This window comes from Procambarus clarkii, chromosome 6 (genome assembly GCF_040958095.1).
Source record: "Procambarus clarkii isolate CNS0578487 chromosome 6, FALCON_Pclarkii_2.0, whole genome shotgun sequence".
Taxonomy (NCBI): Eukaryota; Metazoa; Arthropoda; class Malacostraca; order Decapoda; family Cambaridae; genus Procambarus; species Procambarus clarkii.
Window position 1 is genome coordinate 25,301,933 of NC_091155.1, and position 27,264 is coordinate 25,329,196.

General features: G+C 41.5%; 2 protein-coding genes across 4 annotated transcripts in view; one reads left to right on the plus strand and one right to left on the minus strand.

Moving 5' to 3' along the window:
• Positions 1 to 16,771, plus strand: part of LOC123752992 (A-type potassium channel modulatory protein KCNIP1) — a 293,403-nt gene extending 276,632 nt beyond the window's left edge. For all 3 annotated transcript variants that reach the window (XM_069306913.1, XM_069306904.1, XM_069306918.1), the window contains 6 exons: positions 7,643 to 7,748; positions 8,936 to 9,051; positions 10,290 to 10,428; positions 10,632 to 10,776; positions 11,871 to 11,933; positions 13,742 to 16,771. In XM_069306913.1, the coding sequence (XP_069163014.1) occupies positions 7,643 to 7,748; positions 8,936 to 9,051; positions 10,290 to 10,428; positions 10,632 to 10,776; positions 11,871 to 11,933; positions 13,742 to 13,786 (614 nt within the window). In that variant the 3' untranslated portion in view covers positions 13,787 to 16,771. The remainder of the gene's footprint in view (positions 1 to 7,642; positions 7,749 to 8,935; positions 9,052 to 10,289; positions 10,429 to 10,631; positions 10,777 to 11,870; positions 11,934 to 13,741) is intronic.
• Positions 16,772 to 22,756: 5,985 nt separating this feature from the next.
• The window catches only part of LOC123753032 (cardioacceleratory peptide receptor), a 36,632-nt gene continuing 32,124 nt past the window's right edge, over positions 22,757 to 27,264 (minus strand). The window contains exons 6-7 of the mRNA XM_045735041.2: positions 26,707 to 26,839; positions 22,757 to 23,457 (exon numbers count right to left, since the gene is read on the minus strand). Coding sequence (XP_045590997.2) covers positions 23,197 to 23,457; positions 26,707 to 26,839 — 394 coding nt within the window. The 3' untranslated portion in view covers positions 22,757 to 23,196. The remainder of the gene's footprint in view (positions 23,458 to 26,706; positions 26,840 to 27,264) is intronic.

A 27,264-nucleotide genomic window follows, 5' to 3' on the forward strand; every position in this document is an offset into this window, starting at 1 on the left:
TAGCAATTAGTAATTAAAATTTCGGCAAAAGCTAAAGTTTTTTCGTGATTATTCGAAGGAAATTTTTCTAAAGTATATATATAGAGGGCGCGGGAGAAAAAAAATCGCGTGTTTCATAATACTTGAAAAACTTTCATAGTGTTTCGTAATAAGTAGATAATTATCCTAATCCGGAAACGAGTGAAAATGTCTATCCAGCATGAGCGAAAATGTACCTCCTTTCTCCCCCTCAGAATACTAATTAAATGTACATCCATATTTTGTGTGTAAATATTGGTAGAAATATTTTATATATATATATATAGATTTCCGACCCAACAGTTACCCCCCCCCCTCCCTCTCCTCACCTCTCCCCCCCTCCACACACCTTCCCCTCCACACCACTCCCCCCTCCACACACCTTCCCCTCCACACCACTCCCCCCTCCACACACCTTCCCCTCCACACCACTCCCCCCTCCACACACCTTCCCCTCCACACCACTCCCCCCTCCACACACCTTCCCCTCCACACCACTCCCCCCTCCACACACCTTCCCCTCCACACCACTCCCCCCCTCCACACACCTTCCCCTCCACACTCCCCTCTCTCCACACACTCCCTCCCTAACCTTCTGTTTACCTCCAGGCTGTCTCGGGTGTCCTCCTTCCCACCTCACTCCTTATCTTTATTGCTCTCTCTCTCTCTTCCCCTTCTAGTGGAGGGTTGGAGAGTTCCCTCTCTCTTCGCCTCTTCAGCCTTCTCCTCCTTATTTTCGTTATTCTTATTCTTGCCTGTTATTTTTTGTTTGTAAAACTCTTCTCTGCTTTTCTGTCTCTTCTCACATACTGGTCCCCCCTTACTCTCTCTCCCTGTCTTTCACTTCCTTTTCTCCTTATCTTCTTTATAAATGGAGTATGCCATCTCCATAAGAAGTGGAAAACTATTCAGGACTCAAGAGGCCAAGGAGAGAAAGAGACTTGACAGGAGATCTTCTCCTTAACACATGGGAGAAGAGCTGTGACATAGAAGAGAGATAAGGAAGAAAAATATAAAAGCGAGGCAAGAACGTGGTATTCAGGATAGAATGTACTATAATAAATTGGTAAAACTACTTAAGGTGGCAGCTGGAGTCAAAGAAAAGGTCTGAAGGAAGTAAATTAGCATCTGTCTCCTCACCACTGAAACCTTCAAAGACATGACGGTGAATAAATTTAATTAGTGCCTGTCATCTGTTAAGAAACGTGGAAAAAAGGAGAATCACGATAAGTGGGTTCTAAAGTCCGCTGCTTCCTGGTTAATGACCTGAAGTATGCCTGGAGAGGGTTGTGGGGATTCCTTGTAATCCCCGAGACTTATGGCCAGACTTCACTGGGCATAACTTAGTCCAATAAGCTGTTCCTTGGAGCAGCTCTCATGTCTACTATAGCCAAACTTGCTCTGCACTCCCTGCAAGTCTTCAAGTCTGAAGACAAAATCCCACCACTAAACTAACATGATAAGATCGATCCAACCATTAATTAAGACTGAATTAATGACAGATATTTTTGCTGCTGGAGTGTAAACCCTTAAACCACAACAATAGCCTCGACAGTTTCAGCTTAGTACTGTGGCAAATTTGTCAGTGTATTTTTATTGAAAGGTAATTAACCACCATCTCCTTAAATCACTAGATATTGGCAAGGCATTGGGACCAGGTAAGGTCAGCTCGATACTATTACACAGTTATCCAGATTACTCCACTATAAAAGAGCTGTTTAGTGATCAGTAACTACAGATCAGTGTCACTGCTTGCATTAGCAGCTGTGTTAGCAGCAGTTGGGATTATAACAACAGCAAAATGTGTGATTATATTAACAGTATATATAATTACATTAGTGGTAGTAAGAACAGTAATTGAAGATGGACTCTTAATTCATAAATTTCAAAATTAAAATCTATATGCATAGGATAGAATGTCAGTTCGAAAATGGAGTTCAGACGTTACTGTCATTACACTTTGCAGGATTAATGGTGAAGTTTTATCAGGAGTGACTTAAGGGTGAGAGGGTCAGCCCAATTATGCCCCCCCCCCCCCCCCCCTTCCTACTTTCACGAAGTCTGTGAAAGTGAAATGATCAGTGCTGAGTCCTTAGACTTTACCGCAAGTGTAAATAGGCGTGAAGGAAGCAGATATTTTATCTTCTAAACGATGAGAAATTGTCATTCCGTGCGGAACTCTTTAGTTGAATTGACGGGGGAAAGGGACACATGTAAGCAAGACGACAGGTGATGGGAGAAGGGATCCTGTGAGCAGTAAAGAGGATTTGAGCGCCAAGGAGGATAACACGGAGTTACTTCAATTAACGTGTATTACTGAAGTTATTAAATGGTGTAAATAGTCATGTAATTAGAACAACCGCTGCCCGAGACCCAACACCCACTGCTTGACTCATGTCACCTGTTATAAATGGGTAATCAATAATGCCTACTCATTGAAAATGTATTAATAAGTGATTGGGTTCATTCGGTTGCACTCTCCTCTTCCTGTCTTTGATTTATCGCTGAATTTAATACATTAAAAAAGTTGCTCTTATTCCTCGAATCATATGTTGCTGTTTTCCATAAATATTATTATATTCCTAAAGTTCCCATTTCCCCATTCCCGTGCTAATTTAAAAAAAATTATTATGAAAGTAGAGTGAGGGACTTGAGAGTTGAGTTAGATGAGAGGTGTAAGACAGTAGTAAGGTTGGATTGAGATTGTAATGAAAGGGAAGTGAGAGAGAAGTGTGAGATTAACAAGGTGGGAGTGAGAGTTCATAACCCCCCCCCCCCCCTCTCTCTCTCTCTCTCTCTCTCTCTCTCTCTCTCTCTCTCTCTCTCTCTCTCTCTCTCTCTCTCTCTCTCTCTCTCTCTCTCTCTCTCTCTCTTTAACCTCATTCCACTACACCATCCTTCAACATTATCTAACAACAGCATCCCTCTGCATGATCTTAATATAAAATCCATCTACCTCATCCTACTACACCATTCCACTGCATTCTCCTTCCCTCTCCCTTTCATTCTTCCGCACATGACTGTGTCCCTCAGCCCTTCACGTCCCCATGTCCCTCCTTCTCTCGTCCGTCACCTTCTCCCACCTTCGCCTCTCCTTATATCCTATATCCTCCAACCATCGCTATCCATCCAAATCCTCCAATTCCTTGCTCGTCTTCGTCCCTCGGCCAAATGGAAAGGTCAAAGACGCTGCCAACAAGCGCCATGCCACGATAAAGGACGAAAAATGGCACTGGAAAATCGAGTGCCAGTTTGGGTGCCACATTCCTGTTGTATCTCGCCAATTGACACCGTCAAAATGGCATCTCTCTCTCTCTCTCTCTCTCTCTCTCTCTCTCTCTCTCTCTCTCTCTCTCTCTCTCTCTCTCTCTCTCTCTCTCTCTCTCTCTCTCTCTCTCTCTCTTTCTCTCTCTGCATAACTATGGAACGAGTTTGAGAGCTGATGCCGTGATAAGCGGAGAGAGAGAGAGAGAGAGAGAGAGAGAGAGAGAGAGAGAGAGAGAGAGAGAGAGAGAGAGAGAGAGAGAGAGGTGGACAGACACAGAGACAAACTATTACCCATTTCGTGGGCAAGAACTTTACCTCTCTCGGGCCCTTAATTACTTGGAGATTAAGGTCATTAGCTGGGGTCATTACCCCCCCCCCCCCCTTCAATTGACCCCATTTAGACATCATTCAACTGTCGATGACAATGGGACATAATTTACAGTAGAAAAATGTCATCATTGTTCCTACAAAGTATGCAAATTAGGAGCAAGAACTTTTATATTTGACATTGTCTTAACAACTGCGTGATTATTTATATCATTATTTTTATTATTAATCATAATATAATATTCATAATAAATTGATATTATTCATGTTTAGGAATAATAACATTTAATAATGTTATTATTATTATTCACGTTCAAAATGTTAACTTATTGTTCGCTGTTCGTGTGAAATATAAATATATTTCCTTGAATTTCCAAATCAAAAAATTATTTTTATTTTCCGCGTGCGTTGATTTATTAGGCAAAATTAAATTTATAGCCCCATTTTCACACGCAGGTGTATACCAGAGTTAAAAATTTCTCGCTTGAGTGTATTTCAGAGTTAAACTTTCACGAGAGTGAAAATTCTATTTCCGGAAATTTTCATTCTTTTTCAAAATGCTTTCAGTTTTTGTACACAGGTTCAGTTCCTGAGCCCATTATGTGCCTCTGTAACCCTTTCCACTACCGCCCATAAGATGGGTATGGGGTGCATAATAAATGAACTAAATTTTGTACACTGTTCGTTTCTCTATGGATGTTGGAGAGGGGGGGAGGGGTGGATAAGATATACTGTACTGGGAGAGGTAATCTATAAGGAATTACAAATGAATTCAAACGACAATAGATCCCAACTATTCTGTCAGTTTATATGCTGTTATATACGGCACAACGCAGTCACAACGTTTGCAATCATTACGTCAACCCCGCGTCGTAATAACGTCGAAATAATAAATCCCAGTGGGCGTTGGTTGGTTGGAACCAACGCCACTCTTATCCAAGAGTGGCGTTGGTTCGACGTTGAATCGCCGTTGAATTAACGTTGGTCTTGAATAGTGAGCTTGAATGATCTATTGCTGGGTCTTGGTATAATGTGTGTGTGTGTGTAGATCAGCGCTGACCATATAATAATTTAGAAATATATTTACTCAAATATGGTGGCGAAAATTGCATGAAATATTCTCAAATGGGCTGTTACAGTACCATTGTACTGAAGCTTACAGTAACACTAAGAGTGAGGAGAATGACTTTCACACATCGCTACTCGAAAGACATTGCAATTAAACCTAATATTAAAAAAAATGTTGTTCTCTTCATCCTTATTGAACTACTAATTGGCAGTGAACTAGCTGCTAATTGGCTCACAGATCATTATAGCCACTATCATACCTAGGTCTCGTTCCTTTCCTATTTTTTTTACCAACTCTGTGAAGTTTGTCATGCAGGTTCCTATCCAGTAAAGTTTACAACATATATTGCTGTTTGTACATGAATTGGCATTAAAATTCATCTGATATTCGTCAGGCCAATTAAGGCTAATTGGAGCAGAGTGGGGAATAGGTAGGAAGGTAGACAGGTACGTGAATACATACGTAGGTATACAGAGAGAGATGTCAATAGGGGGAAAGGAAGGTTAGCAGTTGAAAGAGTGAAGAGCAGCATATTGTGTGATCAAATGCAGACTTGAAAAATAGTTGGAAAAAAAATTAAACAGTTATGCAAATAATTATATATATATATATATATATATATATATATATATATATATATATATATATATATATATATATATATATATATATATATATATATATATAAAACCCACAGCCTCAAAGAAGGGGACACAGAGCATTCAGAGAAAAACGTGCCATTTAACTCTGAATACATATGAGTGTTCGCTTCTCCTACCACCCCTTTTATATATATATATATATATATATATATATATATATATATATATATATATATATATATATATATATAAAGAGAGAGAGAGAGAGATGGACATAAGAAATGAACTGATAAGGAAGGAAAAGAACTGATGAAATTGGCCCATTAAACTATTAAATTCCCCTCACATTGATTGTCGGAATGGGTGTGGCAGGAACCAGACCTATACAGCAAAGTGTGAGCCGCCGCTTGTGACCAAGTTGTGTGTGTGTATATATCTTATACTATAGATACACACATATAAACATACGTATATATATACATATGCACTTCTTACACACACACGTATATACATATATATGTATATAATAAGAGCATCTGTACTGTGGGGACAGATATCAACGTAAATATTAAATTAATGTATTCAGATGATTTGTTGTATACTACGAGCCTCAGACCCCGGAAGTCCTAACATGTGACTATCAAAGCAAATCACCAACAAAGCTGGACTTGGGTCAGAGATCACAGCTCCCCTACCGGAGGCAGCCACTGCCAACCAGCCGAGTGCAGTGGACAACAATTCTCACAACTCCTGTTGCCTCCTCACTGGCACTGGAGGCCTGGCAATCCATTTATGGCACTCGCTTGGAGCGGAGGCCCCCCCTTAGCTGTAACTTTGGACCCAATTCTCGCTGGTACTGCCCTCGGGCAGAGGGTCCAGATCGCCCTAATACCCCGCTTGTACAACATCAGTAGAGAGTGGTAGATTGGTTAGTTTTCGTGCAATGTGCAACGATCCCTTGTGTCTGGGGGGCGGGGCCCCCAAGTTGTGTCATAGTCTATTTGAAGCTTTCGGGTTGCATTGCTTGATTGTTTAATTGCATATATATCGTATTGCATCAACATTCTCGTGTATCTTTCCTAGCACGTGTTGGGCGCGTTTCTCGTGTTATGGAGGTTATGTCCGGTTATCAAAGTGTTGGTGGGATTAAGGGCTGACCTTTGTTGTTCTGTCCAGACTTTTACATACAGTGGTGGTGCTTAACACCTTTGGTGCAACTGAGAAACTTTGTGTGTGTGTGTGTGTGTGTGTGTGTGTGTGTGTGTGTGTGTGTGTGTGTGTGTGTGTGTGTGTGTGTGTGTGTGTGTGTGTGTGTGTAATTAGCTAAGTGTAATTACAGGATGAGAGCTACGCTCGTGGTGTCCCGTCTTCCCAGGACTCTTTGTCATATAACGGTTTATATGACGGAAACTACTGACGGTTTTGGCCTCCACCACCTCAGTTAACTTGTTCCAACCGTCTACCACTCTGCGAAAGTGAATAGGTGTGTGTGTGTGTGTGTGTGTGTGTGTGTGTGTGTGTGTGTGTGTGTGTGTGTGTGTGTGTGTGTGTGTGAGTTTACTATTTGCAATTTGTGCTTGCAGGATCCAGTTGTTAGCTCTTGGACCCCGTCTTTCTAACCGTTGGTTGTCTAATGTACTGATTCCGGACTTATTTATCTTATGGCATATATATATATACTACATATATTTCTTCCTCACACACTCACCCCCAGGATGCAGCCACTATCCAATATATAATTTCCAGGTACCTATTTACTGCTAAGTGAACAGAAGCATCACGCGAAAGAAACTCTTTTCATTTTTTCTGCCTAGTCCGTGAATCGAACCCGGACTCATAGAACTACGACTAACGAACGCTGTTCACTCGATAGCAGCGACCTGTGTGTGTGTTAGATAAGGATTTTCGTATATAATAATACATCTTCAGAAGGCTTCATCCTTCTGATGTATTCAGAAGGACACATCCTTCTTCTGACAGTCGGGGATTGAACACCGACCTGCAAAATGCGAGACCGTCCTTCTACCGTGCAGTCTAGGTGATTGGTTAGCCCCTAGCAGCACAGGTTCGAATCCTGATAGGGGTCATAGTTATCACTCACCTATTTTATAGCTAGGGCACCATTGTGTCTGACCAGTAATATGTTGGGTAACGGAATGAACAGAATCAATCTTAGCTAGGGAGATTAAAATAATCTATTGTGATAGGCTTCCTGTCGTCAATAATGGGAAATCATTTGAAAAATTATAAGTTTTCCTCAATAAAGACGTCTGCACATTAGATTTAGGTTAGTTGAGGCTCAAATAACGTCAGCGGAGGTCATTTTCTGTGATACTGAAAGATGCGTTTTCTGTTACAGATCAAGAATTCGAGGACTTCGAGCTAGCGCCATTGAGATACCGCCCAGAAGGACTCGAACAATTGAGCGAAGCAACAAGATTCACCAAAGAGGAGCTGCAATTTATGTAAGTCTGAGAGGTCTAAGCTAAGGAACAATTTTAATATTTAATATTTATCGTTTCTCTGCGTAATGGGTATTGCAATTTAGCTTCTTCAGGTGAATACCTCAACTTGTTTAGCTTTATATTTCAGATTTGAATGTTCTAAATCGGTGTTTATTGGTAGGAGTTGGATCCTTATTAATTGAGGCTGACTTGGATTAGTGTTTTTCTTAGATTAGTGTATTAGGCTCCGAGTTCACTTAATTCTCGCAGCAGGAGAAAGAGAGACATTTAGACACGTTTCCTTTCATCTAATGCATCTTTTAACCTTGCAATGGATGGATACCTGGGAGTTAGGTAACTATTATGACTTGCAACTAAATAATGGTCCGCTGTAATAGTGATCTTGAGAATTTCCGAAATATGTCAATCAACACTGACTTAAGGAGTCTCCCTCTGAGCCTTTTCAGTCAATATGTTTCATTGATTAATCAAAAATATTACTTTTCAGTTTCTTCGTTTTAAACAAATAAACGTTTTTATGTTTTCATTCATACTTACCCAGCATCGAATTATTCATACTTACTCTACATTTATTTTAATCGAAAATACTGAACATGTATATATCTTTACGCTTGTATATCCATGTTTTTTATATTCACTTTGAATCATGCAACTCACGCAACGGTAAACAGTAATCGTGATGACTTTTCGGTCCGGCTTGGACCCTTATGTGTCTACTTTTCGGTCCGGCCTGGACCCTTATGTGACGACTTTTTTGGTCCGGCCTGGACCCTTATGTGTCTACTTTTCGGTCCGGCCTGGACCCTTATGTGTCTACTTTTCGGTCCGGCCTGGACCCTTATGTGTCTACTTTTCGGTCCTACTTGAACCCTTATGTGACGACTTTTCGGTCCGGCCTGGACCCTTATGTGTCTACTTTTCGGTCCGGCCTGGACCCTTATGTGTCTACTTTTCGGTCCTACTTGGACCCTTATGTGACGCCTTTTCGGCCCGTCCTGGACCCTTATGTGACAACTTTTCGGCCTGTCCTGGACCCCTTATCAAGTCACAACTGTTCCGACTTGTTAATTTAAGCGTCCTCGACGGCCCGAAACATAATAATAATAATTTCATATATTAAGGGGTGACTTAATTAATCCCTGCACGCCTTATTGTCAACCATTGTTAACCTGGACGCTGACTTGCAGGTATCGGGGGTTCAAGCAGGAGTGTCCGACGGGCGTCATCTCAGAAGAAACCTTCAAGGAGATCTATGGCAAATTCTTCCCCCTGGGAGGCCAACCAGACGACGGCTCCGGAAGAAGTAAGCTTCATTCAAAGGGTCTCTTGAAGGCTAATTATGTTCCTTGGTCTCGAGACGTTTTCATGAGGGAGCTTTGATGTATACTGGGAAATGATAAGATATTATATTTAAGGCTTGTGGGTTTTTTATTGCATGTTGTGATATGATAATTAATGAGTTTATTAAGAGAATATTTAGATATGGTTTGGTCTCATATTGAGAGCTTGGTATACTTACTCCCACACTAAACTGCCTCCCACCACAAAACTCCACACCCCAAAACACACACATCTCTACGCCCATCCTAATACACCTCTACAATCACCCCACACCTACACACCCTTACACCCAACCCAGACCTAGACACCCCTTCATCCTCCCCACACCTATATACTCCTACACCCACCCCACACCTACACACCCCTACATCCACCCCACACCTACACACCCCTACACCCATCCCACATTTACACATTCCTACTTACACACCAGTATTAAAGCACGTATGAACAATAAAGGTAATATCCACAAGTATAAACATTTATCACAATATTTAACAAAAGTGAAACTGGCGAAAATTCTATACCGGATTGAAATGAAATTTCAGGTATAATAATTTTCGAACAAATATACTAAGAAAAGGAAGATATATCTACACAAGCATTAAAATATAATTTAGAAAGAAGTTGACCAAATAACACACTAGAAAGTGAAGGGACGACGACGTTTCGGTCCGTCCTGGACCATTCTCAAGTCGATTGTGAAGACTGGTCCAAGACGGACCGAAACGTCATCGTCCCTTCACTTTCTAGTGTATGCTTTGGTCAACATACTTCAGCCACTTTATTGTGACTCCTCGTCAGCTTTTAGAAAGAAACTTGTCTCTAGACACGGTTATGCATACGTTCTCCATGTCCACAGACACGCTCATATATATATACCCCGTCCGTATCCACAGACACGGTCATATATACCCCGTCCGTATCCACAGACACGGTCATATATACCCCGTCCGTATCCATAGACACCGTCATATATACCCCGTCCGTATCCATAGACACGGTCATATATATACCCCGTCCGTATCCATAGACACGGTCATATATATACCCCGTCCGTATCCATAGACACGGTCATATATACCCAGTCCGTATCCATAGACACGGTCATATATACCCAGTCCGTATCCACAGACACGGTCATATATACCCCGTCCGTATCCACAGACACGGTCATATATACCCCGTCCGTGTCCACAGACTCAGCCATGTACGCCCACTACGTGTTCGGAACGATGGACCAGGACGGGTCCGGCTCCATCACCTTCGGGGACTTCATCATGGGTCTGTCGGTGTTGTTGAAGGGGACGCTACAGGAGCGAGTCAACTGGATCTTCAAGTGAGCCTCTTCCCTTTTTTTCCATCCATGATTTTTGGTCTTGTAAATATATTTTGTTTCAGTTCATTATGTCTTGAGACTCAACCCTAATTGTTGCGTCATTCTACTACCTTGTTGCGTCATTCTACTGCCTTGTTACGTCATTCTACTTCAGTAATTGTTTGTTGATCTACAAGATTCCTTCCTCTTACTTTCTCCCACAGCCTCTACGACATCAATAACGACGGGTACATCACCAAGGAGGAGCTGATTGACATCGTGACGTCCATCTATGACCTCTTGGGTGACCAGGGTAATCCCAGCATTGACGACGGTACGGCCATTGACCACGTGGACAAGGTCTTTGAGGTGCGTTTAGTAGGAGCTAAAACCTATTTGGTTAGGTTAGGTTCAGTCAGTTAAGGTTAGAATAGGTTGGTATGGGTTGAGTTAGGTTTAAGTTAGAATATGCTGGGTTGGGTTAGGAATAGAACATATTGGGTTGGGTTAGGTTTGTTTATAGAACACCGATGACGTAGAGAGATACACCATTGTTTCAAGTCTTGGACCCTACTCAGTACGTTCCTGTACAACAGTGGTTAGTGTATACAGAGTCGGCTCACACCCGAAAAGTCCTGGGTTCGATCCCCGTGGTACGTTTTCTTTGATTTGATGCCTCTGTATACCTAGCAGTAAATAGGTACCAAAAAGTTAGGCCTCTGTTGTGGGTTGCATTGCAGGAAAGGTTTGAGGTATGCTAAAGGGTCCAAATCATATATACATATACATATATATATATATATATATATATATATTTATATATATATATATATATATATATATTTTATATATATATATATATATATATATATATATATATATATATATATATATATATATATCACTCAATGACAATGGGATAGACATGCTCACAACATACAAAATACTCAGTGAAAATCAGGGGGAATGTTTTCATTATTGAACACATGAACAACGAGACACACGTGGACACTAAATGCCCGAATGAGCCACAGGCTTGTTTGAAAGAACATTTTAGTGTCAAAGCAGTTAGTGAAATGAACTCCGAGGCGAAGTGGTGAGGGCAGACTCTATTTATTGGCAAATGTATAAACATGACAGACCCCACCAACGGGTTCAGGAACCTGTAGGTTACACACACGTACTCAAAACAGTTCGGGGAGTCAGTACATTGGACAGTTAGAAAAGTTAAAAAAAAGCGGGGTCCAGGAGCTAACAGCTCGATCCTACAGGCATAAATAATAAGTACACGAATCGTAAACACACACACACACACACACACACTCACACACACACACACACACTCACACACACACACACACACACACACACACACACACACACACACACACACACACACACACACACACACACACACGCTGCTTCACGTGACTGTTGAGTAATGAGTATCTTTCTCCTTGCAGAAGCTGGACCTGAACAAGGACGGAGTGGTCACTATGGATGAGTTTATGGAATACTGCTCCAAGGTTGTGGTGGTGTGTCATGTTGGTGGCGAGAGTGGTGGTGGTGGTGGTGTAGTTGTTGTTGTAGTGGTGGTGGTGTTGGTATGGTAGTGGTGGTGTGTAGTGGTAGACGTGGTGTTGGTGTGGTGTTGGTGAAGTGTTGGTGTAGTGGTGGTGTTGGTGTAGTGGTGGTGTTGGAGTGAGTGGTGGTTTTGGTGTGAGTGGTGGTGTTGGGGAAGTGTTGGTGTAGTGGTGGTGTTGGTGTAGTGTTGGTGTGAATGGTGGTGTTGATGTGAGTGATGGTGTTGGTGTGAGTGGTAGTGTTGGTGTAGTGTTGGTGTGAGTGGTAGTGTTGGTGTAGTGTTGCTGTGAGTGGTGGTGTTGATGTGAGTGATGGTGTTGGTGTGAGTGGTGGTGTTGGTGTAGTGTTAGTGTGAGTGGTAGTGTTGGTGTAGTGTTAGTGTGAGTGGTAGTGTTAGTGTGAGTGGTAGTGTTAGTGTGAGTGGTAGTGTTGGTGAAGTGTTGGTGTGAGTGGTGGTGTTGGTGAAGTGTTGGTGTGAGTGGTAGTGTTGGTGTAGTGTTAGTGTGAGTGGTAGTGTTGGTGAAGTGTTGGTGTGAGTGGTAGTGTTGGTGTAGTGTTGGTGTGAGTGGTGGTGTTGGTGAAGTGTTGGTGTGAGTGGTAGTGTTGGTGTAGTGTTGGTGTGAGTGGTGGTGTTGGTGTAGTGTTGGTGTGAGTGGTAGTGTTGGTGAAGTGTTGGTGTGAGTGGTGGTGTTGGTGTAGTGTTGGTGTGAGTGGTGGTGTTGGTGAAGTGTTGGTGTGAGTGTTGGTGTTGGTGTAGTGTGAGTGGTAGTGTTGGTGTAGTGTTGGTGTGAGTGGTAGTGTTGGTGTAGTGGGTGAGTGGTAGTGTTGGTGAAGTGTTGGTGTGAGTGGTAGTGTTGGTGTAGTGTTGGTGTTGGTGTAGTGTTGGTGTGAGTGGTAGTGTTGGTGAAGTGTTGGTGTGAGTGGTGGTGTTGGTGTAGTGTTGGTGTTGGTGTAGTGTTGGTGTGAGTGGTAGTGTTGGTGAAGTGTTGGTGTGAGTGGTGGTGTTGGTGAAGTGTTGGTGTTGGTGTAGTGTTGGTGTGAGTGGTAGTGTTGGTGAAGTGTTGGTGTGAGTGGTGGTGTTGGTGTAGTGTTGGTGTGAGTGGTGGTGTTGGTAGCTGCAAAAATGCATACAAATCAACTTAAAAAAATCCATGAAGATCAATTCCTCATAAATTGTCCTGAATTTAAAATCTGACATAAATTAATGAAAGAGAGGAACACTAGTAAACTTTAACATCAACTATGTAACGCGAGGCTTCACAATGTTCCCAGTTACTCTCTAACGCGAGGCTTCACAATGTTCCCAGTTACTCTCTAACGCGAGGCTTCACAATGTTCCCAGTTACTCTCTAACGCGAGGCTTCACAATGTTCCCAGTTACTCTCTAGTATAAACGTTCCTTATCTAGAAAACATTGATGGTGAGATATGTAATATTTTTCTTTTACTTTTAATAGATATAAAAAAAAACTGCACAGTAATCCTCATTAGCATCGATTCACAGATTTTCATTTTAAAAATAATAATACTATAGTTAGAAGTAACAGGTGTAGTAGTAGTAGTGGTAGTGATAGCAGTAGTAATAGTTGTAGTTGAGCATTAGTATAGTATACTAGTGTGCTCAATACTAGTGCTCTATACTGTTACTGTTACTAGTAACAGTAACAGCACTGTATTCTAGCAACCCTTTTCCCTACAGTTTTCTGTATCGCCACTTCTGGGTGTAGGGTAACTCCTTGCCATTCTTGCAGAACGAGAATGTCATCCAATCTATGAACATCTTCGACGAGATCTAGTGTCACGTCATCTGGGCAGTGACGGCAACAGCGCCCTGACGTCACCTAATGTTTACCTACGTCACCAGTGTGCCTGGTGACACAATAGATGTCAACAGTCCTGGAGAGTCATGGCAAATGCGCTACGAGACATGCATTCTCTCTACTGCGACCTCCGTCGATGGCCAAAGTCTATTCGCTAATCAGTTTAGTGGCTGGTGACTTCAAGTTGATTGAAGCGGAAGAATGTAAACCTTAGCCAATGCTAAAGTCGGGGAAATAAGGAGTTGGCGAATGCTGAAATCCACCAAATTTAATGCTCGGCGACGATGAAGCCAAGGTGTTAACAAATCTGTGGGAGTTGGATTCGTCGGTTGTGTAATGGATTTGTAGGTCCAGCCGACACGTGTGTGTACCCGAAATCACCTCAAGATAACCTCAAGATAACCACCAGCAGGCCTTGGCTACCCGGACCCTGGAAGGTGATGACCAAGTTCACTCATTTGCCCTCCTCGACGGTTCTTCAAGTCGACGAGTGTCAAAAATGCTGAATGTTGAAGTCGATAATTATCATGAAACTCCTGAAAACTGCCTTGTCCCCCCCCCCCCAATACCGAAATGAATTATTGTCGTGGGTCGATTAAAGTCGACTACAATTCCATTAGTAATTTGGGAGTCAACGACTGACTGCCTAAAGTGTCGAGTAAGATCCTGGAATTGAACAATCCAGTGAATTCAACTTGAACAAGCGTTGTCTCAGTGTGGCTGAGTGCATCTGATCGCATATATCCCTACACACGCTCTGATATTTACGAATAAAATGCAACATAGAATCTGAAATATAAAAACAACAATTTGAAAGACTTCAAAGATGACAGAAAAAATATATAAATCGACTGGATTTATATATATATATATTTGGGAAAGCCTAATAAAGATAAACTCTGATCAACCCATCACACTGAGTCTAGCCTAGTCTTCAAGGGTTCCATGTGACAAGTGAATATATTACTCAGTGAACAGTGAGCATATTACTCAGACATGTCTCATATTGACACATTGACAACATACACTCAAGAATAGTCTTACTAAATAAGTTCTCTTGTTACACTGTTATACGTGAATATGTGTATATATATATATATATATATATATATATATATATATACATATATCATACTTGGTTCAGGCATATCGTCATGCAAGGGGGGTATGTTAAATAATAATATATATTACATGAAGCTAATTAACGATCTTTGATGTGATTTACATCACTTCTTCAATCAGCCCACATGATGTGAATGATCGTCTTAACACACACACACACACACACACACACACACACACAATGTATATATATATATGAAATTGTAATCTATGACGTATCTGCCACGTGTACAAATCATATATTAGTAACAATTTGATATCAAAGAATTCCTCAGCTTGTAAAGTGCAGTAGTTTAGCGTGAGAGGTTATAAGGCCTAGTCAGTGGACTCTTGTTGTCTCACACACACACAGCAAAGAAACCATTCTTTCAGGGCTACTTATATTCATTGGCATATTTATCAGATTTTTCTTGTTTTTTTTGCTGTGGATTTATTTTGTAAGTCCCACAGAAGTGACGGGTTGAGTTCCTGGTGCGCGACAGTGGTTGGGTGGGATTCCTAGGTCCCTAGCTTGCGGAGAGACTGTTGAAAGAAAAAGGTTAGAAGAATAGGAGAGGAAGAGAAGAGATAATTGGGCCGAGAGGTGACAGAAGTGATGAAGGCAGAGCGAGAAGATCCAGGAGAGAGCGAAGGAGAAGTTACTTAGTGTAATGTGGTGCTCAATTTTCAGAGTCTGACGACTCCGGAATTTTTTAAGCCCGCCAGCAACTTCGGGGGTGACTTATCAATTTATTTCTGGTTGCTTGTGGACACCTTCTGTTAAGTCCACTCTGCCGGGAAGGCTGCACTTTAAGCCCAGGTTAGGACCAAGACCAATATAGAACCAAGTCCAGGTTAGGACCAAGTCCAGGTTAGGACCAAGTCCAGGTTAGGACCAAGCCCAGGTTGGGACCAAGCCCCGGAAAAGACCATACCCATGTTATGACCATACCCGGGTTAAGATAAACCCACAAACTGATGTCAAATAACTATTATTTTGTTCCTTTTATCCAGAGTTTATGAATGAGCCTCACTCGCCTTGTAAACGGACATACGGCCATAGCAACGTGTAAAGCACGACCACCTTAGGAAGAAGCTAAGTCACACTCGAGTCACGACACAGCGAGCTAACACCCGTTACCTACATCAGATTCCTGAATCCTGTATCCCGAAATTCCTGTATCTTAATAGGCTCTCTCTGTACTGTTTAATGAGCTTATTATTAACATTTTATAAAGACTGAGCTTTATTTAACTTATCCTGTTAGGTACAAGATAAAGCTGGAGCTGTGTGCACCTAAGCCTTCGTACAATCAGTTGATTTGATTTCACTGATGCTGGAAAATCGGTAATGTGATTGTGATGGAGTTTGCCTATCTGCTCACGTCTCCCTGGAACAAGATATTCTATTCAGTTGCTTTTCTCAGTAGAGGGCTGGCTGGCCAGTTCCCAGGGTCTCATAGCCAGATTGTGGGAGTTGATTCTTCTCCTCGATCTGTCGGGATAGCCATTGTAGCGAAGACAACCCGGGGCCTGATGGACCAACACAGCTCTGGGGTGTGAGGGTTAGTTACACCAGGTCGTTGGTGTGTTGTGATATGATGGGATGGAGGAACACGGACATTGGGGAAAGCGACAAAATTGTCCAGATCAAACACTGCTGAATGTTCATAAAATTCTGTATTTAGGTGATTCTTGTTGAGGTCTCTCTCTGTCTCTGTCTCTGTCTCTGTCTCTCTTTCTCTGTCTCTCTGTCTGTCTCTCTCTCTCTCTCTGTCTCTCTCTCTCTCTCTCTCTCTCTCTCTCTCTCTCTCTCTCTCTCTCTCTCTCTCTCTCTCTCTCTCTCTCTCTCTCTCTCTCTCTCTCTCTCTCTCTCTCTTCTCTCTTCTCTCTCACTTTCTCTCTCTTTCTCTCTCTCTCTCTCTCTCTCTCTCTCTCTCCTCTCTCTCTCTCTCTCTCTCTCTCTCTCTCTCTCTCTCTCTCTCTCTCTCTCTCTCTCTCCTCCTCTCTCTCTCTCTCTCTCTCTCTCCTTTCTTACAGTTCCTTTCATTATTATTTGCCTTTCCCTGACACATTTTCACACCATAATGACACAACCACTGTCACTCTCACTCGTGAGCCTCATATTCTTGTACTTGAATCATTATACCACACTTGAGATCATGAAAAATGTCACTTTCTCACAGTCATTCGAACACAGATTGTCGCTGTCATTGTCACCTCTATGAATATTCACGCTCACGCACGCGAGTGCATGCACCGCGCATTTGCACACTAATTAATATGCCTCTAACACACACACGCAAACTCCCAAAATACCACACACACATATATACGCATTATATTCTGTAGAATATGATAGTGTTTGTTGTAAACATCTTGTGCAGAGCCTAGGCTAGAACTCATCAAAAGCATTTACGAATTGACTTACGAAACCTGGACATCTTTTTTTCCTCGATCATGGCGGTTTAGGCTGTATTTAGTAAAGCGTTTACGACGGTTGGAAACTTCGCAATACCCGAGGGGTATTGGTGTTACAGACAGCCTCGTCAGCGCTTAGGAGCTCGTAAGCTGTTGAATACATGCGTACGAAGCTGCTTTGATTGAGGAATGATGCATGTGCTTCGTTAATAGGGGGCGTAAGTGCAGAGAAGGGGGGGGGGGACACACGCTCGCCATCTTGCTTGAGAGACACTAGTGAAGGTCAGGTCTCTCTCTCTCTCTCTCTCTCTCTCTCTCTCTCTCTCTCTCTCTCTCTCTCTCTCTCTCTCTCTCTCTCTCTCTCTCTCTCTCTCTCTCTCTCTCTCTCACTCATCCTCCGGTGTGTGTGTGTGTGTGTGTGTGTGTGTGTGGTCGCGACTGTGTGGCGCTCGGGGGTCGTAGTCCTAAGGACCCGGGTTCGATTCCCGGCGGAGGCGGAAACAAATGAGCAGATGTTCTTTCACCCTGATGCGCCTGTTCACCTAGCAGTAAATAGGTCCCTGGGGGGTTAGATAGCTGTTACGGGCTGCTTCCTGGGGGGATGTGCGCGTGTGTTAGAGAGAAATATATGTAGTAGACATAATAGAGGAAAAATAGATTGGTTAGAAAAGCGGGGTCCAAGAGCTAATAGCTCGATTCTGCATGCACAAATAGTAAATACACACACACACACACACACACACACACACACACACACACACACACACACACACACACACACACACACACACACACACTCACGCAAAAAAAGAGCACTCGCAAATAGAACTAAAATGCCATTATTTCCCTTTTTGCCTTACTGATATAATTTTATTAATCATCTTTCCATTAATAACAATGCAAAAATACTACCAACTGTTTTACAATGATTGAGCACCTGTATATATATATATATATATATATATATATATATATATATATATATATATATATATATATATATATATATATATATATATATATATATATATATATATATAATACTGTAAGTTACCTTTTATTGTGTAAATTGTTAATTATGCATCTTTTTAACATTAAACAAAGTTAATGATCGGCTATAGTTAATAAGCTGCTGGTTCCCGTCTCCTCTCGTCGAAGCCGTGTTGTTGTAGTAGCCTAGCGAGGCTCTTCTCAACTGGGCGTGTTTGTCTTTTGAAGTTATATCCAAATTCTATTTTCTTAAAAGTCTAATCAGAAGCGTTCCCCTAAGAGGAGTAAGACTGAAAATCAGCTGCCGGATTTACAAATCATTTACGAAATAGGTGCCTCTGATCGTGGAGGTTAAGTCGGTATTCAGTTACACAGCTTACGAGTTCCGGAACGTTAGTTAAGAGGTCGTCTATGAAAAAGTTGAGCTCTGCATGACCTCGTAGCTCTTCGGAGCTCTTGATAAAAATAAATCCCAACTCAGCCTCCGTGATTAGGAGGAACAGATGTTGTAAGTGAAGTTTTAAGTGCCCTGTGACTCCGGGTCTTGCTGGCTTCTGTCGTGGTGACCGGTCACGGGTCCGCCATATTGTGTTCCTTCTCCAGGACGTTTAACATAAAAAAAATAAAGTATTAAATAAGAAAACGGGGCAATAACACAAGGCAACAAACGGGTAAACTAAAATAATAAAATAATTCACGAATAATATATATATAATATATAATTTCTCATGGAAATGTATAGAATAGAACGTTTCTCATTGTTTGTTTTTTTGGGGGATGTAAACATTCACGTTCATGCTTAGTAAATTCACATCAATATTTCACACTTTTCTTATGCTGACGCTCGCCTTATGCTAAGCTTGACCTCATCCTTGGAGTAAACATATTTCCCCCTTCAGCATTAATACGCCAATAGAAATGGTTAAAAAAAAAAGGGAACTTGTATATTGGATTTATAAGTTTTTTTCAATCGATTTTGTTTATTATTATTCGAATATTCCTATAGTGGGATTTTGAGTAAAAAAATAGAAGAATCGGAGATAATTGTAGCTATTATTGAAGGTTGCAAATCCCCCAAAAGTACTGGGATTAATTTAATTAAATCAACATGGGTTATAAATAAATCCTTAAGGGGGGGGGGGGGGGGGAATGTTTAGGTAACCTGGCAAAGCTAATCAATTCAGGTGTTAATCCTGGGGTTAAAGTTCAAGTTACCGAACGTAACATTCCGTGTGGTGTAGCAGAGTGTTTTGAGGCGAGAGCTGGCACGAAATAAGAGGAGGAGGAGGTGTTGCTGTGTTAGACACCTGTAGCACCTGTTAAACACCCGAGGCGCTGCGGTGTTAAACACCTGTGATAGTTGGGCGAGCGGATTTTCTTGTTATCTGTTATTTCTTAAGCAAGTACTTCACATATCGAATATGTATATAGATAATTAATAAAGAAATATGCTGGTTTGGCCTTTCAATCCTCCTAATTATATATATATATATATATATATATATATATATATATATATATATATATATATATATATATATATATATATATATATATATATATATATAATGATTCAATGATTTATAATGATTTAGGTTGTCATTAAGCTGCATTTTATCTCGACCATTCAGAGTAGTGACCTCCTCAAGGCTTCACGTTTTCTTCGTTCATTTAGGTAATCTTCTTGTTAACTTTCCTTCTCTGTCTCTCTCTCTCTCTCTCTCTCTCTCTCTCTCTCTCTCTCTCTCTCTCTCTCTCTCTCTCTCTCTCTCTCTCTCTCTCTCTCTCTCTCTCTCTCTGTCTCTCTCTCTCTCTCTCTCTCTCTCTCTCTCTCTCTCTCTCTCTCCCAATGCCAAGACACACGTGTACAGAGACGAATCTTATCAGTCTGAGTTAAGCTTCGAACGTTGCAATGATGGGTATGTATCGCCAGTTAGGGGAAACCCTGATAGTGGATAAGGAAGGGCAGGTGGACAGAAACACCTGTACGAAAACACAGCGAGACAAGTGTCATATGATTTTTATTCCAACTTAACACAAAATTAATTCAATACTAGAATTTATGATATACATGTTTACACACACCCACACACACACACACACACACACACACACACACACACACACACACACACACACACACACACACACACACACGCACACACACACACACACACACACATACACACACACACACACACACACACACACACACACACACACACACACACACACACACACACACACACACACACACACACACACTCGTCTGCAACTGAAGGAAAAAACGACGTTTCGGTCGTTCCTTGAACCGTTTACACGACCAAATGGTTCGGGACGGACCGAAACGTCACTAATTTCTATATTTCCAGATTTGTAGGCTGGATGCCTAATTTCCTGTAGCATTATTATGACTTGCTATCGTGAAAGATAACGTTCATTATTTTGATACACAATTATATTCGTTTCGGAGTGATCAGTACTCCTGTCACCATGTTAGGAAATGTCGTATTTTCCACCGTATAAGACTCGTCAAGTTTACATAGATATTCTCATCAAGTTTACAAAGATATTTTGGGATAAAATAGTGTGTTTCTCCTCGGTTGCAAATACGATATGCAATCCGAGGTTGGGAAGAAGATTCCTATTGGACATTGAGAACAATATTTTATATAGGTAAGTGATTCATTTCTCTTTGACTTATAAGTATGTAGGGTACATGAGCATTTATACTTTATATTTATAAAATAAAACCAAACGTTATTTATAGAATTCATTGTAAAAAGTATTCATTATAAAATGCAAATGTTATATTGTATTCTTTACAAAAAAAAAATTATAATGTTGCGTCAGCTCATTATCCCTGTTTCGTTTCAACCAATTATATATACAAAATATGTTGTCAGATAATAATGATTTTGGTTCTTTTTAAATTATTTCAATGCGTACTCAAGGGGCCAGATTCATGAAAGCACTTACGAACCTGTACAGCTTTTCTCAATCTTTGGCGGCTTTGTTTACAATTATTAAACAGTTAATGAGCTCCGAAGCACCAGGAGGCTGCTTATAACAACAACAACAGTTGAATGGGAAGGTTTCATGCTTGTAAACTGTTTAATAAATGTAACCAAAGCCGTCAAAGATTGAGGAAAGATGTACACGTTCGTAAGTACTTGCATAAGTGCTTTCGTGAATCTGGCGGCAGGTTAGGTTCGTTCTCCCTAAGGCCAATCCCCAAAGATTCATTCGTAAATTTGAACTTACTGATTATTCAAAAATCTATATTTTTCGTATATAAAGGATTAATTTATTATAATTTCGTGTATAATTAAGCCGAGGTTAGGCTAGGTGTTTAGATTCTGTTGGCGATTATTTGTATTTATAGCCAGTGGATGAAGCATTTAGAGATGCGATTTAGAGACATTTAGATGACATTTAAAGATGCGATTCGAACGGAAGTCGTCAGCGAAGCACTGTTCGAAAAATGTTCAAACGCCATCAGTTTTGAGTCATGGATAAAGTGTTTTTTATTCATAAACATTTGACGGTGGGATTAACGAGCATTTAGTCAATGTTTATGAGGAGAGGCTAACACGAACATTGCTCTCCTGTTTCACCGAGTGAACACTGGCATCTGAAGCTTCGAACCAGCATTCTCAAGTTCACAATCACTCCACTAATGAACCCTTGGCAGCAACACAAGTCTTCCAACCTCGGTTGAAAACTTTTATCCTGTCACCCTGTTCACAATTTACACATCATGAGGCGTCTATTATAAGCGTTCATCGGATCATAAAGCAGGGAACAGCAATTAGCACGAAAAAATACTGTAACAATTAACATAAAACACAGGAACAATTATCATAAAATACAGAACAACAAATAGCATAAAATAAAAATCAACAATTGCTATAAACTTGAGCAACAATTAGCATAAATTAGAGCAACAATTAGCATAAAGTTTTTAGAGCAGCCCCGAGAGCTTCAGCTACTCAAGTCATTAAACACTGTTAACAGACAAAAGCTATTTTGTACTTAAAATTGAAAGTCAATCTGAGGTCATGGCCTCAGTTTGACCTCTTCCATAAAGACTTATAGTCACGTTCATTCCTACAATATGTGCGGACTGCCTCACCGATCCCGAAGCTGGTTCCCTTGGACGGAAACAACCTTATGTATTAACCAAGGTCGCTTGGCCTTGTTCATGTCGTGTTCTGTTCAGCTGAGCGTAATACGATGAACAAAAGGTGAGTGAAGCTATTGGTTGAACATGTGTGCATATGTTGTTTGCATTGATTTTGAACACTTAGTGTTCATGTGACTCCTACTTCAGGTTCTGTTTGGATATATATATATATATATATATATATATATATATATATATATATATATATATATATATATATATATATATATATATAATATGTAATGTTGATAAGTTAATATCTGCTGAATTAATAACAGAGCATTAATAATTGAGACGTTCAGCAAGTGATCATCTCATTAGGTGTTCACTGTTCAAGCCCCTTTTGTTCTGTCATTAGCCTTGTGCTGATATGTTCACATAGCGATAAGTTATTTATGAAGAGATAATGTGATTTCACGTTTGCAAGAACACCTACGTATTCATGATATGCTATACCCTTTTCAATTCAAGATATTGACACCTTGATGTCCTGAAATGTTCACTCGAGCTCAATGGAACAAGAACAGTCCCTTTGAGACAATCGCTGGAGCGGCGTGGACATTGTACCAGCGTCCCGGTGACAACCAAACACACGTCATACCGCCTGAGCCAACTTCTTTGTTTTGTTCTATAATTCCCTTTCCTCGCCCTGCTTAGCTCTCATCCGTAAGGCCTTCCTCGGACAGGACTCATCTGTTTCCCTTGCTGGAGAGGCCGGAGGTCGGGTATGCCTGGGCGGCGGCGGGACTCGAGGCCATTCGGCTATTGAGCGTGTTCCATCGTCGAGTGAAGGTCACCCGGTAGCTCTCCAGCGTCCGCCCTTCCCCCTTCGGGCAGAAGAAGAGGTAGATGAAGGGATTCAAGCAGGAGTTGGAGGCCGAGATGATCCCACAGAGCGCCAGCACGTTGGGGTTGATCTGGTGCATGTCTCCGAAGGTCATGAGCAGCTCCTGCAACACAGGGAATGCATACAGTCCTAGTGGACCAAACTCTCACAAGTCAAGCCTGGACTCGGGCCGGGCTTGGGGAGTAGAAAAACTCCCAGAACCCCATCAACCAGGTATCAACCAGTCCCGGGTGGGCCCGAGGCTTGGGGAGTAGAAGAACTCCCAGAACCCCATCAACCAGGTATCAACCAGTCCCGGGTGGTTGTTTCTGCAACATAAGGAAAATAGACAAAAACACCCAAATGGACGCAGTATCGAGGAGCGACGCCGAGTCAACATCATCAACGTCGATTCATCGATGAATTAGCTCTCATGACGTTGATACACTATCGAACCGACGCCATTCTTGGATGATGTGCTCTCTGAGGGCAAATGATCATGGATTTAGAACATTGACACAGTACTAATGACTCGCAGACTGTTCCCTTCCACAATCTCTTTCCCTTTCCAATGTCCTCTTCCACAACTCCCCCTTCAACCATCCCCTTCCCCCCCCACCCCCCTCCTTCCTTCCCCCTCTTCCATCACCCCCTCCGATCTGCCTGGGACACCTGAACCATCATCAGAGGACCAATTTGCATAAATAACGAGACATCGGGGGAGGGAGACCAGAACTTTTAACGGAATGGGAGAATGCAGCTGGCGATCAGGTTTAAGCCATGAGTAAGCTAAGGGAAAGTGCAGTGATATTACTCTAAAAAAAAAAAACGTGTAATTTGCGAGCTCTTCAATCTGAAATCTGAAAGGCTTGAAATCTGAACTATTGAGTTAGACAATCCGGAAAATTATTTCTTTACTTGTGTTGTTTTGAGCAATTAAATTAGCCTTCCGAGGCCTAATACATGATATCTGAGGCGTAATTTAGTACATATGTGTGTGTGTGTTATTTCATGTAAATTAGGCCTAGGAATATATCAGTTTTTTTTTTTTTTAAGCTTCATTTATTTTATAATAATTGCTTACTAGTCAGTGTACTACTATTCTGAAAGCTAAGAACGTACACGTTCGTGACTATTGACGACCGTCACAATACAAGAGGCATCCATCAGTCACAATAGTCACAATGGGTACTGTCTAAACAGGAGGAGGGGTTGCAGCCACCGTTAACTCGGCCCCGTTCTCGACTTGCTGCTCCGTAAAAATATGCAACTGTTTGACCTGGCTAAGAATGAACGAAGGAAGGAAGGAACTATCGGGGGAAAACGCCAAGCCATTACGACTATGTAGCCCTTGGAAGGGACCAGGATAAGGATTTGGGATGGGACGGGGAAGAGGGAATGGTCCCACCAACCACTTGGACGGTCGGGGGATTGAGCGCAGACCTGCACGAAACGAGACCATCGCTCTACCGTCCAGCCCCAAGTGGTTGGACGATAGAGCAACCCACCTAACCAACTGAAGCTGATGCTCTGGAAATGTATCATATCTCGTTAATGTATCAGAATAATTATAATAATTTATTATATGTATCAGATATAATAAAGTGAATTATATCACTTAAATTCCATAGACCATGGAACAATTGAACCACGTTGTTTGTGGTCTTCTTTAGGTCATGGAACTCGCGGTCTATATGGTCATGGTTATAGAACAGAAGCCACGAGACCTTCACTAGCAATAAGAGGAATTGCTGTGGCTGCAAATTACCATTGTGATTGCAAGTACCATTGCAAATTATGACGTCACGTGACGTCACGAGGATATGAATAGGTGCAGAAGAAAAGCCACCTTACCTTGAAGATATTCATATAGACATATTCCCTAAGCGAAATAATATAATTTGTAAACGAATATCAGTATTGGTAGATAATTCAATATTTCATATATATATTAAGAATAGCAGAATAACAAATAGTTGTATTAATCCGTATTAAGCTGCTTGATCCGCCTGCTTGTCTCACGAACAGCGCAGGACGCTAAAGACACAACAACAACAGTCAGTCAGATCATTGCCTCGTGAACATACAGCCGGTGCTTCGCAAACTTCTAGGACAAGAGAAGCCAATTATATCCCATCCTACCGGTGCCTGGTTACCAGTATGAAGACACGAAGTGTTACATGATTGATAGAACACTGTAAAAGAGTTAATAGGGAGGTGAGCCGTGAACTAGTGACTAGACCATCCACCTATCATGACAGACACCTTCACTGTCACCACCATCAAGCACCATCAACAACCACCACCATCAACCACCACTACCAGCAAGCACCACCAGACCCGTGCGTCTCTCTACCACGCCACATAAACCATGAGTATTAATCTGGTTATTCAAATATGGGGAGCCCATTTAATTCTTGCTTGTAATGCTAACCTTTTAAAAAGAAACAATTAAGGGATAGTAGACGTGGTTAGAAAGGGCAGCCATCGTACCCAACTCAGGTACAACATGCACTTAAATATCTGTAGTAAGTGCTAATAAAATAATACCTGAAATTAGCATAATTTAATATCAAATCTTGTAAACAAAAAATTCTCAAGTACAGTTATATGGAAATTTACTTAAATAAATCTTGACTATATCTCACTCTTAACTTAAAAAAAAGAGTTAAGCTAGCAAAAAAAAAAATCCTAGCCAGCAGTTTGCAATAATTACATTTTTAATTAAACCTTTTAAAGATATTAATGATTGTTATTACGGCAAGAGAATATAAGTAGCATTCACCCTCCTATTCACGTACTTCCCCAGTCTATTGACAGACAGGCAACACACAGGAGAAGGGCTTCACTACACTAACAGCTAAAGCTGTTTTAATGATTTTGTTTCATAATTTTCTAAAATTGTTTAATGCAATACCCTCACAATTGTGATGCAGTACCCCCATAGCTGTGTGATACAGTACCTTACACCTGTGTGATACAGTACCCCACACCTGTGTGATACAGTACCTTACACCTGTGTGATACAGTACCCCACACCTGTGTGATACAATACCCCTACACCTGTGTGATACAATACCCCTACACCTGTGTGATACAATACCCCACACCTGTGTGATACAATACCCCTACACCTGTGTGATACAATACCCCCACACCTGTGTGATACAATACCCCACACCTGTGTGATACAGTCCCCTACACCTATGCGATACAGGACATGCAGGCGATGAGTCACAATAACGTGGCTAAAGTAAGTTGACCAGACCACACACTAGAAGGTGAAGGGACGACGACGTTTCGGTCCCTCCTGGACCATTCTCAAGTCGATCAATCGACTTGAGAATGTGTGGTCTGATACAGGGCATCTCACCTGTATGACGTAGGGGGTGTTGGTGATGAAGAAAGCCAGTACGATGACTATAGTCATGTTGAGGGTCTTCGTCTTGGCCTTGGGGAGGAGGCTGTTAGACCGACGGCTCTCACTGTTACCCCTCTGGCCGCTTCTGTAATGGGGAGTGACGCTGAGAGTAACACGAAGGGAAGATGAGGATGGGGAGGATTTAGTGGGGAGAGTCTTGTGGGTAGGATTTAGATGTTGGTGAAAGCTTAGGATGAACAAATATTAGAAGGAATAAAGAGCAAAGGTATATTGGCCCATTCGAAACAGATCCTGCTTTTATTTCTATTTATTTATTTATATATATATAGCATGCGCTTGAAATAACTGGGAGATGAATGAATATGCGTTACATCAGTGAGTTTTATGTGATTGTGTGTCCCCTGGTGTGGTGCCGGTGATGTGGTGGTGATGGTGTGGTACCGGTGATGTGGTGGTGATGGTGTGGTGCCGGTGATGTGGTGGTGATGGTGTGGTACCGGTGATGTGGTGGTGATGGTGTGGTGCCGGTGATGTGGTGATAGGGATGTG